At 31.7% G+C, this 22708-nt stretch overlaps 2 protein-coding genes across 3 annotated transcripts; both read right to left on the reverse strand.

Moving 5' to 3' along the window:
• Nucleotides 1-3304: 3304 nt before the first annotated feature.
• LOC110719547 (probable E3 ubiquitin-protein ligase RHB1A) lies at nt 3305-9026 on the reverse strand. Its single transcript, XM_021898501.1, has 5 exons — nt 8861-9026; nt 6579-6715; nt 4672-5086; nt 4138-4247; nt 3305-4043 (listed from the first exon to the last, which is right to left on the reverse strand). The coding sequence occupies exons 2-5, from the start codon at nt 6648-6650 to the stop codon at nt 4011-4013; spliced, it is 630 nt and encodes a 209-aa protein (XP_021754193.1). The 5' UTR covers nt 6651-6715; nt 8861-9026; the 3' UTR covers nt 3305-4010.
• A 3940-nt stretch (nt 9027-12966) lies between these two features.
• On the reverse strand, nt 12967-17481 carry LOC110719548. 2 transcript variants are annotated; one of them, XM_021898504.1, is made up of 8 exons: nt 17463-17481; nt 16782-16863; nt 16136-16682; nt 15009-15147; nt 14775-14908; nt 13644-13706; nt 13469-13534; nt 12967-13335 (listed from the first exon to the last, which is right to left on the reverse strand). In XM_021898504.1, the coding sequence occupies exons 3-8, from the start codon at nt 16325-16327 to the stop codon at nt 13255-13257; spliced, it is 675 nt and encodes a 224-aa protein (XP_021754196.1). In that variant the 5' UTR covers nt 16328-16682; nt 16782-16863; nt 17463-17481; the 3' UTR covers nt 12967-13254. The 2 variants fall into 2 exon arrangements, with proteins under 2 accessions (XP_021754196.1, XP_021754194.1); XM_021898502.1 differs by lacking the exon at nt 17463-17481 and adding an exon at nt 17208-17409.
• Between the last annotated feature and the right edge of the window lie 5227 nt (nt 17482-22708).

A 22708-nucleotide genomic window follows, 5' to 3' on the forward strand; every position in this document is an offset into this window, starting at 1 on the left:
AGTGTCAAAATTATAAACATTACAAAAATAAAATAGCAGAGAAAATACATATGAAAGTGATTAATATGGATTTGAATCTCATAGATCATTGGAATAGGATGGTAAAACTCCTACAATGTGTAACTATAGGCTAATAGGCCAAGTTTTTCTATAAAGAAAAAAGAAAGAGTTAAATAAGCATAAATGTATAAATTTGACCAATTTCATGCTTTATTAGTGATTTTTTATTTTTTTTTTCCTAATGCGGTGAAGTATAAAACGATGTCAAACATATAGGCCTAATTATCTAATTGATGTGACACTTATAAAAAGAGAGAACGTTAGAAGACCCTCCTCACTGTGGTATTGTATAGAGAACACTTAAAGACGGATCTAAAAATTTAAATTGGACCAAACCGGATTTTTTTAAGCATATTCATAAGTTAACTTCTAGATTTCTATGACAAAGAAAAGATTATAAAAGGCAGTATACATGTATAACTTCTAAGCCCAAAAAAAAAATAAAAAAAAAATAAAAAGGATATATATTAAAGAAAAAGAAAAAGGCTGAACATTGAGCAAAAAATTGTATAGCAAGATTTTATTCATTTATTTATTTATTTAAAAAAAAAGGAAACTTAAGAAAAAAAAAATAGGAAAATTGTGGGTTCATTTTTGTAATAATATTAATTAATCTTCAATGGAACAATACAATTTCGTGCATTTCGATTTAAAAAAAATGTAAAAAAATAAAATAAAAATAAAGGTAATTAAATTTGAGGGTTGTTAAATATCGTCCTCAAATTTCCGACTAACGCCCGCAAATGAAATTTATTTTACAAATTTACCCTTAAATAAAATAAAACAATTCTCACTCCCTCACTCCCAAAACCCTCTTCTCACCACCACCACCTTATTCTTTTACCACCCACCACTACCACCACCTCCTCTTTGAACCACCCACACCAACTCCTCTTTTAACCACCCACCACCGCCTCCTTTTTTAACCACATACCACCACGCCCTTTAACCACCCACCACTACTACCACCACACATCCCACCTACCACCACGTCCCACCCTCCACCACATACAAGGGAAGACGTGAAAATGATGAGGAAGGACAAGGGAAAGGTTGTCGTCGAAGGAGTCGCCGAAGACAAGGTGAGTATATTTTTTTTTAATTTTTTTCTGGAATTGGCGGAAATGCCCAAAATTTTCGCAAATTCTGGGCCGAAACGCCTAGAATTTTTGTTCACCCATACGGTTATACAAAAATTCTAGGCGTTTCACCCTAGATCCGTTGAAAAAATTGGGCGTTTCTGCCTTATATTCGTATGATGTTGCTGTTGTTTATAATTCGAAAAAAAAAAATTCGTATGCTGATGTTGTTGTTTATAATTGTTGTTGTTGTTTATAATTGCTGTTGTTGTTGTTTATAATTGATGATGTTGTTTATAATTGTTGTTGTTGTTGTTTATAATAGATCTAATACCTTTCAATATTAGTCATAGAATTATAGAAGGGGAAACTGATTTTATAATATTTTTATAACAAGGCTACGTACGTCATTTTAGGTTATTTTGCGGGCGTTAGTTAGAGATTCGAGGGCGACGTTTAGCGTTCCACTTAAATTTCACTCAACAACACTAGAGTGTGCTGAAGCTCTGGCGGTTAGATATGCCCTGCAGCTTGCAAATAGGCTCGATTATGCCAGAATTTTATTAGAATCTGACGCGTAGAATGTGGTTCAAGCACCGAATGTGGACGATGTTGATGTTTCTCCAACCCATTTTATATTTGATGATATTAGAAAAGATAGATTGCCCTTCGATGAATGTACTTTTGCTCATGTAAATCGCAAGCTTAATACGGTGGCTCATCTTGTAGCTAGATGTGATACCGGTGACAAAGTTGAGTATGTGCGAGTGAGTTCCTTTCCTCAAAGTATCACAACTTTGACGGAATCAGACCTTCTTTAATAAAATGGGCACTTATCTTTGTTTCAAAAAAATTTCAATTTTGTTGCTATATTAAGGTTAATGTTTTTTGTATTAAAAAAAATTAAAAAAAAAAAAAAAAAAAACAGAAATTATTGTTCTTGATAAATTGGATGTATTCCGAAGCATGGGTTCACTTTAGTTATTCATAACTTTTGAGGATAATATTTTTAGAACAAGTCAATTTACAAAAATCATACTAATTAGAATGCATCATAATGATACTTATGACATTGATGAGAATGCCACCAGCCATTATTATTTCTAGGTCAATCATTATCATCAATGAATGAGGACTTTATTTTAATGCCACATAGCCAAATATTCATTACTCTATGTATCAATCACAATAATCCCCTTACATAAATTAGATAACTTATAAATTTGGATTTGAATCGTGTATTTAATCGAACCCAGGTCTCTCACATGAAATTTGAGAAACTTGGCCATCTGAGCCAAGCCTCCTTCTCATTTCGACCAATTAGTTAAATTGTCATAGGCCTCATAGCTAACAATTGTCATCCTACAAAAAAAAAAAAAAAAAAAAAAAAAAAAAAAAAAAAAAAAAACTCAATAGTACTGTAGGAGTGTAGTTTGAATTCGATTTTGTTACTTAGTATTCATCATGAAATCATGGTTAATAAGGTTAATCAAGGTATTCTTTATAAGTTCATTACTCCCTCTGTCCCTATTTTTTTTGTCTCATTTGGCTGTGCACGGTCTCCAAAATACGTCATAAAATGTCTACATCTTTATTTCTGTACACATAAAAATTATAAAAACGTGATATTAATAAAATATACAATAAAACAAATCTAACAAGACCACTCATGACTATTTCATCTTTTATAGATTAACGGTAATTTACAGTCAAAATTTTTAAAGTTTGACCCAAAAAATGGTAATAGGACAAAAATAAAAGGACGAAAAGAGTATAAATCGATTCATTGATGGAAATATATGTAATTTCAAAGGAGAAGATGATATATCTTTGGAAGCAAACCCAAACCAATTTAAGTACATCGTAGTTCTACTTTTGAATAAATTAATTGATACTCCGTACAATTTTATATGGTTTTTCTTTTTTTTCTTTTTTTTTTTTTTGAAAAATACAATTTTATATGGTATTTGTTGGCTATGAAATTGAATTAATATGGGAAAATTTAGAAAAGAAAACGTGACAATTTGAGACGTGGAGAGTATATGTTTATTGACAAAAAAGACGTTTGTTGACAAATGTGACAATGCATCAGACACTCTTGTTGCCAAATGATCACCCAAATCAGGCATAGATTCTGTACTCCATAAATAACCAAGAATCCAATCTAATAAAAATAAGAAATATATTCACATTATGCACGCAAATTCAGCAAAATCAATCAAAAGAAGCACACGGCAGAAAAAGCCAATCTTCAGGTAAGAAAGACTGTAAGAACAGGTTATAAAAATAATTAAAAAAAAAAAAAAAAATCCTAAAACTCTGTTCAATGGACCTATACACGTATGTAAAAAATGACATAGGAAAACGAACATAACGGGAACCAAAAGAACCTGCTTATTCCCGCCAGTATTTCCAGTATAAAAGTAGCATACAGTACAATGCAATCGGTAATGCCGAATGCCCGAATTTAATCCCCCAACTGCATTGTACTGCTTGCTACTGAATGTTAAACCTTTTCCTACTACCATGTTTTGTCACTGAAATGATCGAAGCTCCAACGATTCACGAATCAATAGCAAGGCCAGCACCGAGGAGCTATAATGGAAAATCTAACCTAGAAGACCCACTCCCTCCCCCAACACTCTTTTTGTTTTTGTTTTTTCTTTCCCTTTTTACCTTCTCTGTTTATAATTCTACTAGTTTGACAAACGCCTAGAAATATGATCATCACTCTCATGACATTGAATTATCTAATTACAATCACCCATGTCAGGTGGAAGCTAACTTGCAATTGCGACACAAAACAGATGATTCTACTGACAAGGCCTCGACAACAAAAAAGAAAGTTAAACACTCGAGCTTGCATCAAGGCTAAATATTAAAATCTTCATCAAACACCATTTCCTGCATCATAAGTAAGAGAATTGTAAGATGAAATAGGAACTAAAGGTAGATCAATCTAGTCTATTATTAATCTGAAGGGAATGCAGTAACAGACCTTATCACACACTGGGCAAGTTTCACTTCTTTCCATCCATTCGAGAATGCAGCAAAGATGAAAATGATGCTCGCATTTAGTAAGCATCTTTGGATTCTCTTCTGTGTACTCTGCAAACAAAACCAGCAACAGGAATGTTGGTGACATTTTAAACAAAACCTGATACATTAACAAGATCAGAGATAGCACAAGCTTAAAATGCTACAGATAGAAAGAAATGAAAGTCAACACTCAACAAAAAGGCTGATATCATCATTTGTTGACTTTGAATTTTTAATACTCCCAACATTCTACGTATAATGAGCTTCACACTCCATTATGATATGTCCCCCAACTGATTTCACACTTCCCTTCAGCTTGAATCTAATGCATTACAGCAGTTTAGATATTACATTTCCCTCCCCCTCCCTCTCTCTTTCAACTTTTCATTCTTCACGTAACTACTACTCTTAAGTCTTAACTCTGCTTTCAGCCCATACATAAAATCATTACAAGACAGGAAGTAAAAATGAAAGAGCTACATGCAATTGTTACCTTCAAGGCATATAGGACAATCTTCTTCTTCTATGATTGTAAGATTCTGTTCGATCGGCTTCTTAAGATCATCTTCAGAGTCCTCAGATAAGGTAAGTTCCATGACAGATTTTGTTTTCTCGTCTATTTCTTTCTTCTCTTGATTTTCTGAAGAATCAGCATTGTTCTGTCCTTCCTCAGTACCAGAATTTGCTATTTCACTTGTTGTGTCGTTCTTGGTAAGATGATTCTCTCTACCATGTGGTGTTCGAGGACGTCCTAAATCAACATCATAAGGAATAGGAGCAGGAGGTGGAGTATATGTATCTGGACTTGATGTGTCTAAATTGGTATCAACCAGCAGTCCTCCTGCCAGTCCGGCAGGTATTCCACGGTTAGCTGACAAGGGCTCACGCTCCTCAGACGTCCTGGGGCACTGAAGAAAGTCGAAATTGTTGAAACAAAATTTCAGAGGTTACTACATTATATTGATATAGGTAAAGATTATGCAACCTGCACATATTGCTCCAGACGTCAAAATTGCAATAGTATTTGAACATTTTAATGACTCTCTGAAAGAGAAAATCTGACATGACCAAGATAACAAATAGGAATGCTGAACTTTAAACCAATATATATTCTTCAGGAACCTTTAAAGTGTAATTTGTAGAGGTGGTGAGAGTGATTGTCTATATTTAATATATCAGGGTTATCGAGTAATTGTTCCTATTCATATTGTCAATACAAAAGTACTATATAGGCCATGGACTTGACTGTTGCTGGGCTTGTCAAATAATTACATACACTAGCAATAAATTAACACCATGAATTGCAGATATACCATCTTACTTTCTTCTTTCCAAAGCAAATAAGTATATCACCTAGAGCTACAGAAGGTCATAATGCTCAAAACATTCCACAACATCGATCCAAGTAATGATAGTACATATGGCTGGATGGGGGCATATTAGAAGAACTTAAGACAGTTTGGGACTCATCTGACAGCAAGAATATCCCACAAATTTAGTTTACAAAAGGCTTCCACTGTAACCATTTGGATTTGTATTTTTTCTCTAAAAGAATGTAAAAAAAATACAGGACAAGGGCACGACAACTACAGAGACTACTAATTAGGCCTTAAGTCACAAAGTTTACAGTTTAACCACGATAGTGACCAACTAAGCACAAACTTAAAATGTAACACCTGTTTACCACACCCCCCCCCCAAAAAAAAAAAAAAAAAAAAAAAAAAGTTTAAAGAAATTAACTGCACAAGACAGTGCCCTCTCAATCATCAGCTGGTGCTAATTCATGCATCAGAGGTTCATTTAGTCATCAGTCTGCTGAACCTATCCGTCAACAACTTCGTAACAAACTAATAATTGGATGTTTTATGGAACGTGAACGTGATTTTCCCAGAGTTTCAATAATCTTCTAAAACTTGTGAGTTCAAATGTCACACAATTCCACCCAAAAAGAAATTTAACTCTGAATCTTAAACACAAACTATATTGTATATTGCCAGCAAAATTTTAACCTAGTTACTTGCACAAATTCTAAAGGAGCTGTAAAGTGCACTGTGTTTATTTAAAACAAATACAAAATTAAGATACAATGAACTAGTACAGGCAGAATTACTGTCTACAATACGTACTCCAACAGTCACACCCTATGACATTTCCATCTTATTGAACTACAGCATAGCATAAAATACTCTAAACAAAAGATGACAACATTGTTAAAGTTATGCTGATGCATCAGGCTTGAAATTGCATCATTACCTCATTCTGATTTCCTCCCTAGACGATGACAAAATTAGATAGGAAACCTATATTATGAATTGGAACTGCCAGTTTTAACTTTTTAATGAAAAAAACAATGGTCCAATAATTTTATAGGGAAGTTGTATTCAGAATGAAATTTCTTACATAATAATAAGTCGGGGTCCTAACTGGTTCAGATCTTCTAGACGAAAAGCAGCAACAGCAACAACCTCCCATTCTCTCGCTTATACTTTATTATCCGCTTAAAATTATATACACCTGGAGCATCTCTAGTTGTCTCCCTGCACAAAAGGATACATTTTTCAAGCACAAATGTAAATAATGCATTAAGAAAGAATAACAGCAGCATCCCAGAGCAATATCCGTCACAGGCTAGATCCAAAGAGGTTTAGATGTATATAATCTTACTCCCACACTACATTGCGTGAGGCAAAGAAGAAGGGGGCAGCACATAAACAAATTAAGCTTCATCAAGACTCAGCAGCAGAAGACATTCATCATAGTATGCACATCCAAAAAGATCAGATCTATAAACCCTACAAATCTCAAAATCCATGATATAAAGCTCAGAACAGATGCCAGGTTACTTTGACATTTTAAGGCTATAAAGCTACTCAAGAATCAATATTTTTAATTTTTTTTCTTTATTTAAAAACATATTTTGATTTGACAGAAAATCATTGAAAACCTTTAAAAAATACAATCCTATGTCATACCTCGTCCATATTTCCTTCAAACTAGCACTATAAATCTTCATTAATCCTTTTATTATAGGAGGATTTGACTTTTCTTTGCTAAAATATAATGTATAGTCTGTTATGCCTGCTGTCTAAGAAACAAGTAGCTACAACATGTAGCTGAAGAGTTGCTTGACAAGATAATGCTAATGTCACGTGAACAGAAACGATTCCATAAAGAGCAATGATTCCTCTGGAAGAATCTCATATATAATGTTGGTGGTATCAATGGTTCCCTTCCATATTCTATCTGAAAATTAGAGGAAGAATAATTTGAGGAATCTGGAACACATAATCAAATTGATCATGGTAGGACCAACCAGGAGTTATCATGTTTTCGAAGGCCCATCTATAGATTTATGAATCAAGGCTATGCGCTGCTAAGAGCTCCATTACCAAAGTGATTAACACAACGACATACTGGTAAGCCATGTACAGTGCTAAATGGAAGAGCCAGTGAGCCAGAGGAGAACCAATACACAGTCAAAAGATCACACTAGCTCCTAGGAGCACCCCATCATGGAGATGAGGCATGTCATTACCCCCTCAAACATGCAAATATTCCTTACTTTCACTTTCTTATTATATCTCTTAAGTACTTTTAAATTTTTATTTTTTTGAAAGGAACCCTGAGTACTTAATAAGGCTAAATATATTCACATACAACTCAAAAATTTACTTCACCATCATAGTCAAACATGGCTAATATTTTGATACAGCTATTAACTTATGTTACTTCGTTTCTTTATTCCACCTAAAACATGGGTTTGCCTCATAGATGAGTCATTTTAGACTAAAGCCATGCAAACTTATCAGGAAATGGCCTTGCCAGACACTCAACACTTCTAACCAAGAGTGAGTATAGCCAGTGACAACTCTATCGAGAATCTTGCTCAATTCACTTTTTTTCCATATCCATTACAATTGAAGTCATTTTAATAGTTTACAAGTTACAAACAACAACCGAATCAACAACTACAGTAATAATCAAATTGATTGTGTCTGTGCCCTCATTCCTCAACCTTAACACGCCAGGACAACAAGGGTTTGTCAGTCATCATTGCGAGCCTTTAGCTTTATCGAAACTAAAAACAACATTTGAAAACCGTGTATGATAATTTATAAGTTCATGATACAACTTGATTGTATCATTAAACTTTCAAGTCTCAAAACCAAACACGAAAAACTCGTAGCGATACTGAAGATTCCCTAATCCGAAGACGCTATTACTCAATCAAACAATTGTACCAATTACTCAAACCTAAGCTTATTAATTTTAATCATTGAACAAAGAACAAAAATCATACACAACAAACTTATACATCAGCAAAAACAGAAACTTAAATTATTAACAATAATAGCACCATATAATAATTAAAAATTCAGACTAGTCAATCCTCATCTGAAAAAATTCGGACAAATTTAGAAATTTCTTGCTAAAAAACAATCAAGTCAGCAAAACCTTATCTCCTCAAACCAAAATTACATCAAAATCATCAACAAAACACCGCCAATCAAATCAGATAAACCAAATCAAAACCTAAAAAGAAAAGAAAACACAGGTATAAACCAAAACAAAAATCTGCTACAACCTGCAAATTCAATCAAGAAACACGCTAATAAAAACACAAAAAAAAAAAATCAACAAATTAAACATAAAAATCAAGAAAAAAATAGTGATTAAATTACCTGATAAATTGACAACTCGTCGGAAAATCGAGGTGAAGTATAATAGATGAGATAGAAAGCGAGTGAAAATATCGGCGGTATCGTTAGAGCTGACGCTTTAGCTTTGCTTCCCTCTCTTGTTTTTTTGTTATTATTGAGAGGAGAGAGAAAGAAAATAGAATTTTGTTCAGCGATAAATATAAAATTGCGCCAGTTTAGAAACTACGTGGAATTTATTTTATTTTATTTTTTTTTATTATTTTTGACTTAGCACTTTTAATGGGTTGGAATGGACACTTGTATTCACGCAATTTTGACTATTTTATTTTCCAAATATTTAGCCAATTTAGGTGAACTTTGATTTTTATTTTCATTTTATTGCATTTAATATACAACTAGTGTGTGACCTGAGCTTCACTGCGGGTGATACTTTTAATAATTTCATTTTTATATTAGATGTTTGAAAAGTCTGGTTAATTTTTATATTGTGGGTAAATCAGAATACAATGACAAAAATAACTCATTTTGGATTTATTTTGTTTTTATTCTACATTTTAATACTTGTATTTATATATAAATGTGAAATAATAGAACATGATTTATTTTTAGCTAAGATGGTAAAACATGTTGTTATCATTCAATGAGGTTTTGGGTTCGAACCTCTTTGTATGCATTTTTAATTCATTGAATGATGTTGTGGCATGATGTTAAGTCGTTGAGGGATGCATTTTTTAATTCATTGAATGATGTTGTGGCATGATGTTAAAGGTCGTTGAATGTTTGATGTGGCGCAGTATTTGTGTGAGAAAGGATACACGTGGCACATAAATAAATTTAGAAACGCTTTTTAATATATAGTATAGATTTTTTATAATCGTATATTATAATTATAAGTACATTTTTGGTGTATCACCTAATTGTGCGAGTTGATATTTGTAGGTTCGGTAGTTGACTAGTAATGTTTTTGGGTTGGGATATGGAGAAAAACAAACGACAATGAGCTAATTGTCGAATTTTAAAGAAATTTTTTTTGGATTTTTAAGGGAAAAAAAAATGGGATGCATTTTTAAACAAGGTGGATATAATAGATAGTGTATGCTCCCTCTCCAATTTTTTATAAATAAAACGTTTTTCCTATGCTTGTATTTCATACAAAACTTTGATCAATAATATCTTTAATCATCAATAGATAAAATTATAACAATTGAATATAATTTGAAACAATTCCAACAAGTAAATACAAAACTATAATTTTTCTTATGTATGAATCACTAACAGTATTAAAAACGGATTAGGTAAATAATGCAAAAAGTCAAAACGTTTCACTTTTTAAAATACGGAAAGAGTAATGGTGTAAACTTACTCTAAAATGATTTAAAGATACAACAATCTAATCTAAATATATCATATCATATAATATATGAAATAACTAATATATAAAGTTGTACAATTAGCCAAGTTACGAGACAGCAGCATCTAACATTTTAACTTTTCAACAAGTATTGTACCAGGCTTATTTTCAATATTATTATTTTTCAATATTAATATAAATAAAATAAATTATAACTTTCAATAACTATATTGTAAATATAACTCATAAAATTCGTTTTGAAAAATATATTTCATTCCAAAATATAGTTTTTTCTTGTATATAGTTGTAGAAATAAGTCAAATTATTACAAAGTAATTAGATAAGATTAGATATAGAACAATTCAAATATGCTATTAAAGTTTAAAACCATTATCATGCATGTTGTATACTGCAATCAATCTCCACTTTAAGCAATTGTCAAAAAAAAAAAAAAAATAACAATTTGGGGAAGGAGAAAAATCAAATTTATAAGTGATGTACAAAAAATTGGGGTATTATGGTCATTTCAGCTATAAATGAGTGATAAATTTGTCATTTTATCTACTCTCTTTGTCCCTATTTTTTTTGCCCCATTTGACTTTTTACAGTCTCCCAGGCACCTCTTAAAACGCATATATCTTCATTTCCTTATACGTTAAAATTATCAAAAAATGATATTAATAAAATATGCAATGAGTCAAATCTAATAAGATCACTCATGACTATACTTTCTCTTATAGATAAACGGTAATTTACTATCAAAATTTACAAAGTTGGCGGGGCAAAAATAAAGGGATAGAAGGAGTAATAAACAAGGATAGTTTGTCATTAAATATTCATAAAGCTCATAGTCTAACCATCTACACGTGCCACATCTTCTTTGTAGATTACGAAGTACTTCCTCCGTTCTAATAATATTGCAACAACTGGATTTTTGCACTATTTATCATGCTTGTTTGACCACATATTAGGATTTATATATTAAGTAAAATATCTTCATGTGGGATCTTGTTAGATTCATCTCGTAAAATATTTACAGAATATCAACTTTTTATAATTTTTATTCTTATAGAATTATAGATATTTAACATATAAAATGTGCTTTGAGATGCGTAATTCCATCCTTATTGCAATATTAATATAACGGAGGAAGTATAAGTTTATATACTCAATTGGTGTACAATTGGGTCATGGACCCATGGCCTTCTATTATAATTTTTTGAAGATACTTAGTATGATTTTAATTCAGTTTTAAAATATAATCTATACTTATGCTAAAACTCATAAAGATCCTTATGGAACCTTCTTTAAACTTGTTAGTAGACTGAACTCTACTCCTCTTTCTTTGACATAAAGATTTTCCGTAACCACTTCTTTTATGTTGACATGGAGTTTTTATTGGCCTTGTTACCACCACTAGTCCAATACTTAAGTTATTACTTAATAGAGATAGAAAGGGCTTTTCTCGCTTGTTTAGTAAAGTCAAGTTTTTGGCCTTATCTTGCAGGTGGCGACGACGTCGAGTTGGCGGCGGAAAAGACTCGGCATTCAGGCGAGCCGCCCGGTGGTGTGGTACGTAGTGGGTTTAGTACGCTCCGCCAAAACGGCTCCGAAACAAACAAAAAGGTGCGTGCCGCACTCACGAGGGACTGCCAGTGATATACTGGAGGAAGGTGGGGATGACGTCAAGTCCGCATGGCCCTTATGGGCTGGGCCACACACGTGCTACAATGGCAATTACAATGGGAAGCAAGGCTGTAAGGCGGAGCGAATCCGGAAAGATTGCCTCAGTTCGGATTGTTCTCTGCAACTCGAGAACATGAAGTTGGAATCGCTAGTAATCGCGGATCAGCATGCCGCGGTGAATATGTACCCGGGCCCTGTACACACCGCCCGTCACACCCTGGGAATTGGTTTCGCCCGAAGCATCGGACCAATGATCACCCATGACTTCTGTGTACCACTAGTGCCACAAAGGCTTTTGGTGGTCTTATTGGCGCATACCACGGTGGGGTCTTCACCTTGACTGGCCTGTGGCCTCCATTACAAGTGTACCAAGTAGGCAATGGAGGTACTGCAATCATTGAACAAGTTGATTTTGGAGGTTCAAAGCTTGGGCTGTTTTGAGCGTTGAGTAATGCTGCTTGGATCGGATTAAATGGCGAATATGGTGGCTAAGATGATTACTGCTAGGGAGGACAAGGATGGATGCTAATAAGAGAAATCGATGAGTATTAAGCATCATTGTTATGCTAGAACACTTTCTCTCTCAATTATTCAAGTTCATAAATGAGAGATAATCCTTACCTATAGACCAAGTAGTACTTGATAGGAGCAAGTTTTATACTTTTATATGGATTTGTATCAACGTTGTTATTTTCCCTTAATCAAAGTTTAAAACAAAAGTAACAAGGTCATTATACAAAAAACACAACAATCTAAAGAGAGAAGAAAAAAATAAATAAAAATAAAAAAAATAGTGTGTTAAAGAACAAATTATCTCTGAAATTAGTTAAGATTACAAGTAATTAAATAAATCGAATGGCCCCACTTTTTTTCTTGGTTCAAATGTTATTTGTCTATGCCGTCTATCATAAAAAGAAGAGCACGGTTCACAATCATAAAAATGAAAAGTAAATAGGAAAAAGAAAACACAAATTATAGCCTGCCTACCAAGTAATTTGGAGTATGTGGAAAAAATAAGTCAAAAAAGTATCACTTAAGTAAATTATATACTGCATAATATATATTATCAACCTGAAAATCTGCAATCTCATGCCCAAATCTAGTCTAGCATTAGAAGACACAGAATCATGATTCTCAAGAACTTGAATATATAACAGAGAGAACTCAGGTTATAAATATTAACTGGGCCTTCTAGCCTACACACCAGATTACAAGGTTAGAATCCGAGTCGAGAGTGAGTTCTAGCCAGCTGCAGCAAATGAACTCTCTCCAAAACCATGGTCTTTCAGTTAGATTTGATCTAAAAGTTAGGCTAAGATTTATGTATATATATAATATAATTACATAGAGCATTTTCTAGATCAACACCTGGATATTTTCACTCCCTACTTCTGCTACTGCTCCTCAGTTTCTTGGCTGCACGAATGAATTCTGCAATCACTTGTACTTCATCAACTTGCTGTAATGTAAAAATAAAACGGTGATTAGTAACTGTGATAGTCTGTCTACTGAACAGCAGCAATAGCATTACACTAAACAAGATGAGAATCCCTAAATCAACATTAAAATGAACGTGGAATTGAGTGAAAAACCTGTGAAGCAAAGTGGCGCTGCACTATATTAACCATCTGCTCCTTCGAGCTAGAATTCATGTTCCCCTGAAGATTTGGTAATCAAAATCAAGAATATTAGGCAATTATTGTGGAAGTCTGAGTTTTAAAAAAGATTGATGAATTGTTTAGGGGGTACTTCGTATATGAAACTAACCAGGTGAAACCGGCTCAAATATCTCCACAGTGAATCACTTCCAAGCTTTGCAAAGTCCAGCCTCTGGCAAATTCAAGAACAGGAAGGCATTAGGAGTTTAGGACCACATACTTCATTACACTTTGTATTAATAAAAGAAACAATACCCTAATTATGTTCTTAAACCTTAATTTTGATATTCTTTGAGGCAAAATTTCAGGACCACGTATAATCATGTAATTTTTTATTTTTATTTTTTTTTTTTTTTTTTTTTTTTGAAACACATAATCATGTAATTTGATTTAGGACAATAACAACATTATTTCCAAAGATCTGCACGACAGGTTTTTTTCCATTGAAAATTTGAACATAGAATTTATGTAGGGCCCAAAATATCTTATTTCTCAAACCAATAACTTAGGTTAACTCGCAATTAGAAATAATACAACCCGCGAAATGAGGATTGTGGAAGAAGGAAAAAAAAAAAAAACCATGAAACAGGATGAGGCATATAAAATAAGCTTTTGTTCCCCATCTTATGTATCCAATTATTCCTACAGTGGAATTAGTTACAACCACTTAGCAAAGTAATGATATACCTACTAGTCCAAAGGTAAACACTTTCAACTCCCTACCCCAGACACAAAAGTAAGAATAAAAGAATGAAATCCAATTGAAAGAGCTATCTTGACAGCAGTCAACAAAAGAAAAATATGGACAAGCATTAAATATACCAAAGAGCGGGATCATAAAAAATTATGTTAATAACTCACTTACCCCTAAAAATACAATACAAGGTCATTTGTTATTTATGAAAATTTTGCACTTTATACCCAGAATGGCCAAACACAAAAGATTTACAATATCTTATCAGAAATAGAGCAAACACTGTGACGAACATCTCAGAGGGGTGTTTTTGGGGTCATAAAGACAAATAGGAGGTGTTACTAGGGATCGACAAGGACCCTTTTATGTAATTGGAGCTGTGATGAAAAGAAAATATACTTTTGAGTTTCTCTATCCCCAACATGATTTTAATAGAGGACTCATGCACCTTAAATCAACTCTCAACCGAGTTCTTCACACTATTGCTATTTGTTAATATGTGCTACGCTAATATAAAATGCCCACAAAGTTCGCTAAGCAGCTTACACAGTTAGAGGTATGAATGTTGGAGTGGAGTTCCTTCAAGCAATTCCAGTGGTTTGACTTTGCGGAAGCTGTTGGACCCCATGGTCTAGTATGGCGCACTCTTGGTTTGCTCACTTTGTGGAACTCCATACTAGCTGCAGCATATTACCAGCAATCAAAAAGTGGAACAAAAGCACTTTAATGCTCATGTTTACATTTAAGGAGGAAGGAAGCTGAACTTTTGCTGTAGCTTACCAAAATCATGGTCCTTTACTCCAAGATCGGAGCTGCTACTAGAGTGATCAAGCTCATCATCCTCTTCATTACCCGTAGGAGGTTCTAGCACACTCAGTGCATTCCGTTGCAGCTTCACCTCGATCCCATTCTTCAAGACCTTCAACAAATCATGACAATTCTCAATAATCACAAAAAAAGAGAAAGCAACTATGTTGCTTTTCCACACCCAGTAAGCAACCAGCAAGCAGAAAGCAAAAGGAAGCTAAATATTTCATTCATATACCATAAAATTAATAAAAGCAAAGCTTCAATGAACATTAGAAAATGCTACATAGTTGACAAGAATGACAACACTTTTTGTATCTTTTCACCGCGCTATTTTTAAAATTTTCTTTTTTAGAAGAATTTGTACAAACTGTCGGTCCAAATGACATATTAAAGTCTTCCCACTACAAAAATCATGCCATGCCAGAAAAATGATTAGCATGTTAAAAAATATATATCAATTAAAACAAAAAAAAACTATAGCAGTAGTAATCATGCTTTACTCGTAAACGACAATCGCCTAACAGCTTTTCAGCGTTATTTTGATCAGAATAACGTCACAATAATCGATCATTTTATCCTCACTAAAATCACAGTAGGGAATAAAACTCGAAGCCAGTTGATTTCAGGACGCCCCGTGCAAAATGCTATTTAATATTCAAGAATCCAACAATACCCAGGAACATTATAAGTACGGATATACCCCTCTGTATAAATTAGTACAAAAACATTAAGAAATGCATTTCCTAAAGAAAACAACTAATCACAAATAATACGAATCTTAACAAACACAAAAGAACATTGTACTATTTAGTATTTATAAAATAACTCGGGTCGGGAATTATCTAAACTCCAGCATAAACTAGAATATATTATTGAATTATTTAGTACAAAAGCAATAATAAAACTCAATCATTGAAGAAGACAAACAGTAATTACAAACAATGTATGAATCTTAACCAACACAAAAGTTAAATATACTGTATTATTTAGTATTTAATCAAACTATATCATAAACTTAAACAATGTGCATAAAACCAATTCTAAATAATAGTATTAGAATTATACAATAAAGCATAATAATAAGTAAGAAAATTTACCAGCCAATGCCAACCACCAAGACCAACAGCCTTCTTAACAACACCTTGCAAACCAACTAAAACTGATTTAGTTCTATTATTTCCAGTCACAATAACTTTTGTGTGCCTTGGTAATACTGAAAGCTCTTCATCCCCACTTTCTTCTCTAAATGGTGACATCACCCTTGATGCACATAGCTCTGATTCAATCATTTTCTTCACTTTTTTACCCAAAATTACTTTTTTGTCAACGAATTAATCCAAACCCTAAATCACCAATAATCTAACCCTAAATACCCTCTATTTCTAAATTTAGCACTAATTGGATTATATACCAATTGATCAAACAATCCCAATACACAATTAGATCCTATTTCTCGTCGAAATCGAATCGAATTAATAATTACCCTAATCACAATCCATAGCCCGATAATCTCCAAAGCTTCAAATTATATCCCAGATCAATTTTTTCTTTTTTGTCAAATTTACCCCAACTGTACAATAAGTTACCACTAATAGCATGTAAGAAACCCAGATGCTGAGAATTTCTGAAAGTCAATTATAATCCCTGAAAATGTAGAACAAATTAAATCAGATAAATTCCATTAATCATGTGAACTACATTATTGAAAAATAAATTCAAAATAAGGTATGATTATGGTCTGACCTGGATTCATAAATGACTGAAGCTCAATCTAACTAATCATTTCCAATGAGAATAAATGAACTTCTTCATCTTCCTTCAAAATCTGCATGCACTCAAAAATTAAAAACAGTATTAATAATTAATCATAGCTAACTATAAGAAGAATTTAGAAGAACAAATTCATTCATTCATAGAAACTTGAATTTTAAACTCATTGATCAGAATTTCCCAGAAAAAGAAAGCACATGAATCAAGAAGATGATTACACAAACCCAAATTCCAATAAATCAAAAGTTTTAAAAAAATGACATTACTTCAAAAAGAAAGGTTTTGAGAAACACCCATTTTTGTCAAATTCAATGCAAACATAAAAAAAATCAAAAACAAACCCAGAAATTCAAAAATCAAATAACACAAAACCCAGAAATTCAAAACCCAAAATTATACCTCATAATGTAGCAATTACAGAGAATAGAACAGAATGCAGGAGAATGAAATTTTTTTGTAACGGATCTATTATTATTAAGAAGAGGAAAAAAAATGGAGTTTTAGAGAGAGAAAATAAGAGCAGTTACTACATGAAATTTTCTCTCACTAAATCAAAATCAAAAGCAAAAACCCAGTAAAATTGAAATTGAAATAATAATAATAATGAGTGAGAAGTGAGTGAGAAAGAGAGGAGAGAGAAAGAGAAGCACGCACTAAATGCTTACCAACTGCCATGGGAACGACCCTGTAATTATCGTACGGCTTATTTGGCTTTATAACCGGCTCCACCTGTTTTTACCGGCTATTACCTGTTCACACTCTTTTAGACTTTGCTTTATTTCTCGGCTTCTCGGCTCGGCTCGGCTTGGTTTTTTTTTTTTAATTTTTTGAGCCTGTAGTTTATATTTTATTTTTAAGAATGAAAAAAAAAGGGAATTTGGCGTTTTGTCCACGGTGTCTTTTACATTGGGTGATATACTGATATTTTGGTCAATGTGAGGTACTTTGTTTCTTTATTGGATCCATTTTTTTTTAATGTAAAAATACGATTGAAGTTCTTTCTTTCTATCTTATATTCCGGATTGTGGAAAGAAGAAGCTAGATTTTGGTTTCTCTTTTTCTATCTTTTTGTTAATCCAATTGCTTCCTAGGATAGATATATTTTGTACCGTTTTGTGTCACTAGATAAAAGTTGGGACTTTATTTTATTTAATGTTTTGGCGTGGCTTAGTTGATGACTAAGTGTGGGGCCAAATACAGATTAATTACGATTATTTTATTTTATTATTAGTTTTTTTTTAAGTGTTACATTTTAACCGATATATATAATTTTATCTAATTTAATTGACATAAATATAATACAGAGTAAGAAGTAAGAGAAATAGTTGTATTAAAAAATTATAAAGAAAATATAGTGGGTTTAATAGTTTATTATGGAGTAAAATAAATGTGAAAGGAGATAAATATTTGTAATAAAAAAATACTAGTGGATTTGGATGGAGACCATAAGAAAATAAAGAAATATAAGTAACATTTAAATGTAGTTTTGTTTTTTTTTTTATTATTTTTATTTTATATATATAACATTTACAAATAAAAGTGAAGGATTTTTTTTTTTGGTGATAAAGAGGGGCAAGGAAATATAATAGTACTCCGTCTGTAGCTAAATGAGTCCTTTAATGTCAATTAGCAGAATTATTGAAAAATTGATATTTGCTTATATATTGTGACTAATTTATCCAAAATTTACAAACTGCCACCGTTAATAGTTATCTGTAACTTTAGGTTATTAATTGTGAGATATAAAAAATTTCAGAGTTGCAGATAACAATTAACAGAGGTGGTAATAAGATTTTATGTAATATATAATAGTATAAAATCAAGTCAAATTTGATATGTAAATAGTATAAAAGTCAAATTGATGCACTTATTCAAATACAGAATGAGTGGGTTTCTGAGTTGATTTTACAATTATGCAATCCTCATAATTAACTTTACATTTGATTGTTAGTCTTGACAATAACGTTAAATATTTAAGGCCTCGTGATTATTAAGTTCATTTTTTTAAAAACATGAAGCCGAATAGGAGCTACCAAGTTTAATTTACAACTACTCATATACAATTTCTATAAACCCTAATAAGTTCAAATAACTAAATCAAATGAATAGCATGTTCTAAGATCTCTAGTTGTTAATTGGTTTATTTGATCTGGCATGCTTGAGTATATGGCAGCATTAACATTTTATATTGATTATTTTAGTCACCTAGTAGTTTGACCTATTTTCAAATCCATTTGATAGCATAAAACTAATGTTTGTCTTGAAAGCAAATTACACATACTATTATAATTAATTTATTATTATTATTGTTATTATGTGTCTTTATCGATAGTGACAGATTTTGAGCAAAAAGTCAGGGAGGTCAAGATTTGATCCCCTAATATTTTGTAAAAAATAACAATACTTAAGTGCTATGCCACATCTTTTTATTTGCAATTATTAGACATCATATAATTATACGAACAACCCAAGATTATTAAAGGGGGTCGAGCCTTTGCCGGCCCAAACATAGATCCGCCCATGCTTATCGACCTATTACAGTTTAAATATGTTTCACCGAGTTGTATACTTGTATTTGATTGATATAATGCACCATTTCAAAAAGTACGAAGTATAAGCCATTAGGTGACAAAGGGTAACTTGAGAAATTATTTTTTATCCATTTTGGTTGATTTTTTTATTTTTTTTCCAACCCAATTCATTTATCAAATATACATTCCATACATTACACAATACAATTATTTTGGTAATGTAGCCAAACATATAATCTACTCTTTAAATCCTATATGTATGTAAACAAATGCAATAATTCATCAACTCTTAATTGCTAAAAATTTGCAAATTATAGATGGCTTGCTTTTTTTTTTTTTCCCCAAAAAAAAAAAAAAAAAAAAAAGTACACATAAAACGAAAAAAGAAAAGGAAAAAAGTTAATCTTCTAGTAAGGCTACTTAAAAGAAGAAAAAAGTTCTAAATAAGGAAGAAAAATGGGATAAAAATAGACTAAGAAGTCGTAAGAAGAGAGTAATGAATGAGGCGGGTCATAAATAATTGATGTGGGTTTGAAAAATGGAGCCCATTTTTTTATAATATTAAATTAGACTGATAATTGGGCACAAGGCGCCAGTGTTAGTGTACGTACGTTCACCTTACCCACGTCCGACAATGTAATCAACGGCCAAGATCTTCTCCCGCCTTTATGTTCCCAGCTACAAGTACGTCGTTATCTATCTCCCTCCTTCCTAAGGGCTTTTTCGTCTTTTCATAACTTTTACTACCGGCTCGGCTCGGCTTGGCTTGTGGTTTTTTTAATTTTGAGAAGAAAAAAAAGGAGGGAGGGAATCCCAAGAAGGACAAAAGAATGACGTACACGTGTCAGAGGACCAGCTGTCGGATCTTATCCTGGCAAATATACTTACTGTTTCAAATTTTGGGGAGGGAACTACCAAAAATTATAAACAGACGTCAAATTATTACTCAATTCCATTTTTTTTTAAAAACATTTTGAAGTTTTATGTTTGTCTGTCACTATTAAATTTTGATTACGGAGTATTAATATATCTTTAATAATAATCTAAATGTTTTATAATGTAAATATTATACCCGTTTTATATTATTTGTAACGATTTAATATAAATTGTGAGTTGAATATGTCTAATTGTTACAAATAATATGAAATTGAGGTGATATTTGATACAATATTTGAAAGATGAATTAATACTCCCTCCGTTTTTAAATACTTGCTCAATTTCTCCATGCGCGGAGTTTTAAGAGAAATTGAAACATGTACTCGTAATAAAATATGGAGGCAGTAGGGTAGGTGGAAGAATAAAAAATTGTAAAAAGTAGAAGTAGTTAAGAGAATTGGAGGTGAGAGAATATAAAATTAATAAAATATGATTTATGTTGGGTTCACTAGTTGAGAAAAATGAATTAAATATTGTAAAAAAATTTCAAATAAGGAACTAGAGCAAGAATTTAAAAACAGTCGGAAATGAAAAGTGGAGCAAGTATTTAAAAACGGAGGGTGTACAAATTTAATACTCCATCCGTATTTTATTATTTTCTCTATTTCTCAGTCTGCAGAGTTTTAGGAGAAGTGGTAAAAAGTACAGAGTATAAAATATAAAGAAAATATGATTGATGGAAGAATAAAGTATGATAGTTGGAGGAGAGAGAACATGAAATGATGATTAAATCGTACAAATAAAACATAAAAGATTATTAAAGAGTTGGGAAAAAAAAAATGATTATAGGAATGTATGAATGTTTGAAAAGTCAAAATGATGTGATTTTTTTTTTAAAAAAAAGGAAGTATAGTATTTATTTCTACAAGTATTATTATTAATGCATTGTTATTGGTTATAGTACGTATTTATTATTGGGTTAAATTTGAATTTTGATTTGGAGTCCGCTTATTATAATTTGTTTTTAAATTTTTTGAAAAATGGAGGGGCAGCTGGCGCGCACAAAAACGGGGGAGAGGAGGAATTTAGGAATGAAAGAGAGTGGGGTCCATTAAGCACATGCTCTGCACTCTGCATAACTCATCAGCTTCCTCAGTTCTATTTATTATTTCTTTCTTACTCAAACAATTTTCACACTCTTCTTTGCTTTCTCCCTCATGAGTTTTTCATGAATTTATTCAATTCTTACATCATCCGTTTTTTATTTTTTTAAATGTATTTTATCCGCTTTGTTATTCCTATGTACTTATTTATTTATTTTTTAAATTCTTTTATGTTGTGCATTTGTGCATGGAAAATTGTAGTAAGTCGATAAAGTATCATAATGTACTGTCGTATTCTCTCTATTCTTAAATGTCCCATATACAAAGTTTAAAAAATAAATATCTCTAATCCAATGTGTTAGTATTTCGTAAATATAATTCTACTTTGCTCTATCTAATTTATGGAGTATCTTTTCCTTATTAATCAATGTGTCTCATCCATTCACACAAAATTGTTTTGTGTTTAAAAAAATTCAGCAATTTTTATAGATAGATGGAGTATTGATTGTATTACGGAGTAACAACTTTGCATTAGGTCAATAGACCCATGACTTTGATTTATGAATTTTTTTTATAATTTTTTTTTTTTGGGTAATGTTGATTTATGGAGTTTGATTTGCCGTATCTTAGATATTGTAAAGAAAAACATAATATTAGGAAAAAATATTAGAAAAATAAAGATGATCGATAAGGAATACAATTTATGCTTTTACTTCTCCAAATAGTATTTCCTTTACTTTTAATTTTCATCATTTAAAAAAATGATTATTCATGTTTACACTGTTAGTAATGTTGATTTATGGAGTTTGATTTGCCGTATCTTAGATATTGTAAAGAAAAACATAATATTAGGAAAAAATATTAGAAAAATAAAGATGATCGATAAGGAATACAATTTATGCTTTTACTTCTCCAAATAGTATTTCCTTTACTTTTAATTTTCATCATTTAAAAAAATGATTATTCATGTTTACACTGTTATATTATTTATTGGGTGTTCGCTTCGTATTATTTACCTATATTAAGTATTATGTGTAATTTTAAAGTATTATTTATGAGATATAAAAAAATCAAAAATTGCACATAACAGCTAATGGAGGTAGTATGAAGTAAATGTATCGTTTGAGGAAAGATACCACCTCTATATTCTTTTATCCTACAAATTTGATTTAATATATTATAAATTAAATATTTCAAAATATAGTCTTGTGGAATTGTGTTTTAATAATTTTCTTTTTAAATTTCAACTATATAAGTTTTGTAACTTAACTCTAGATAATTTAATGCATTAAAAATTATGTCAAAGGCAAGTAGGACAACTAAAAAAAACCCAGAGAAAGTATTATGAGAAACGGAGTACGATTTTTTAGTCGATACTTGAAATTACGGG

Source organism: Chenopodium quinoa, unplaced genomic scaffold, assembly GCF_001683475.1.
Source record: "Chenopodium quinoa cultivar QQ74 unplaced genomic scaffold, ASM168347v1, whole genome shotgun sequence".
Classification (NCBI taxonomy): Eukaryota; Viridiplantae; Streptophyta; class Magnoliopsida; order Caryophyllales; family Amaranthaceae; genus Chenopodium; species Chenopodium quinoa.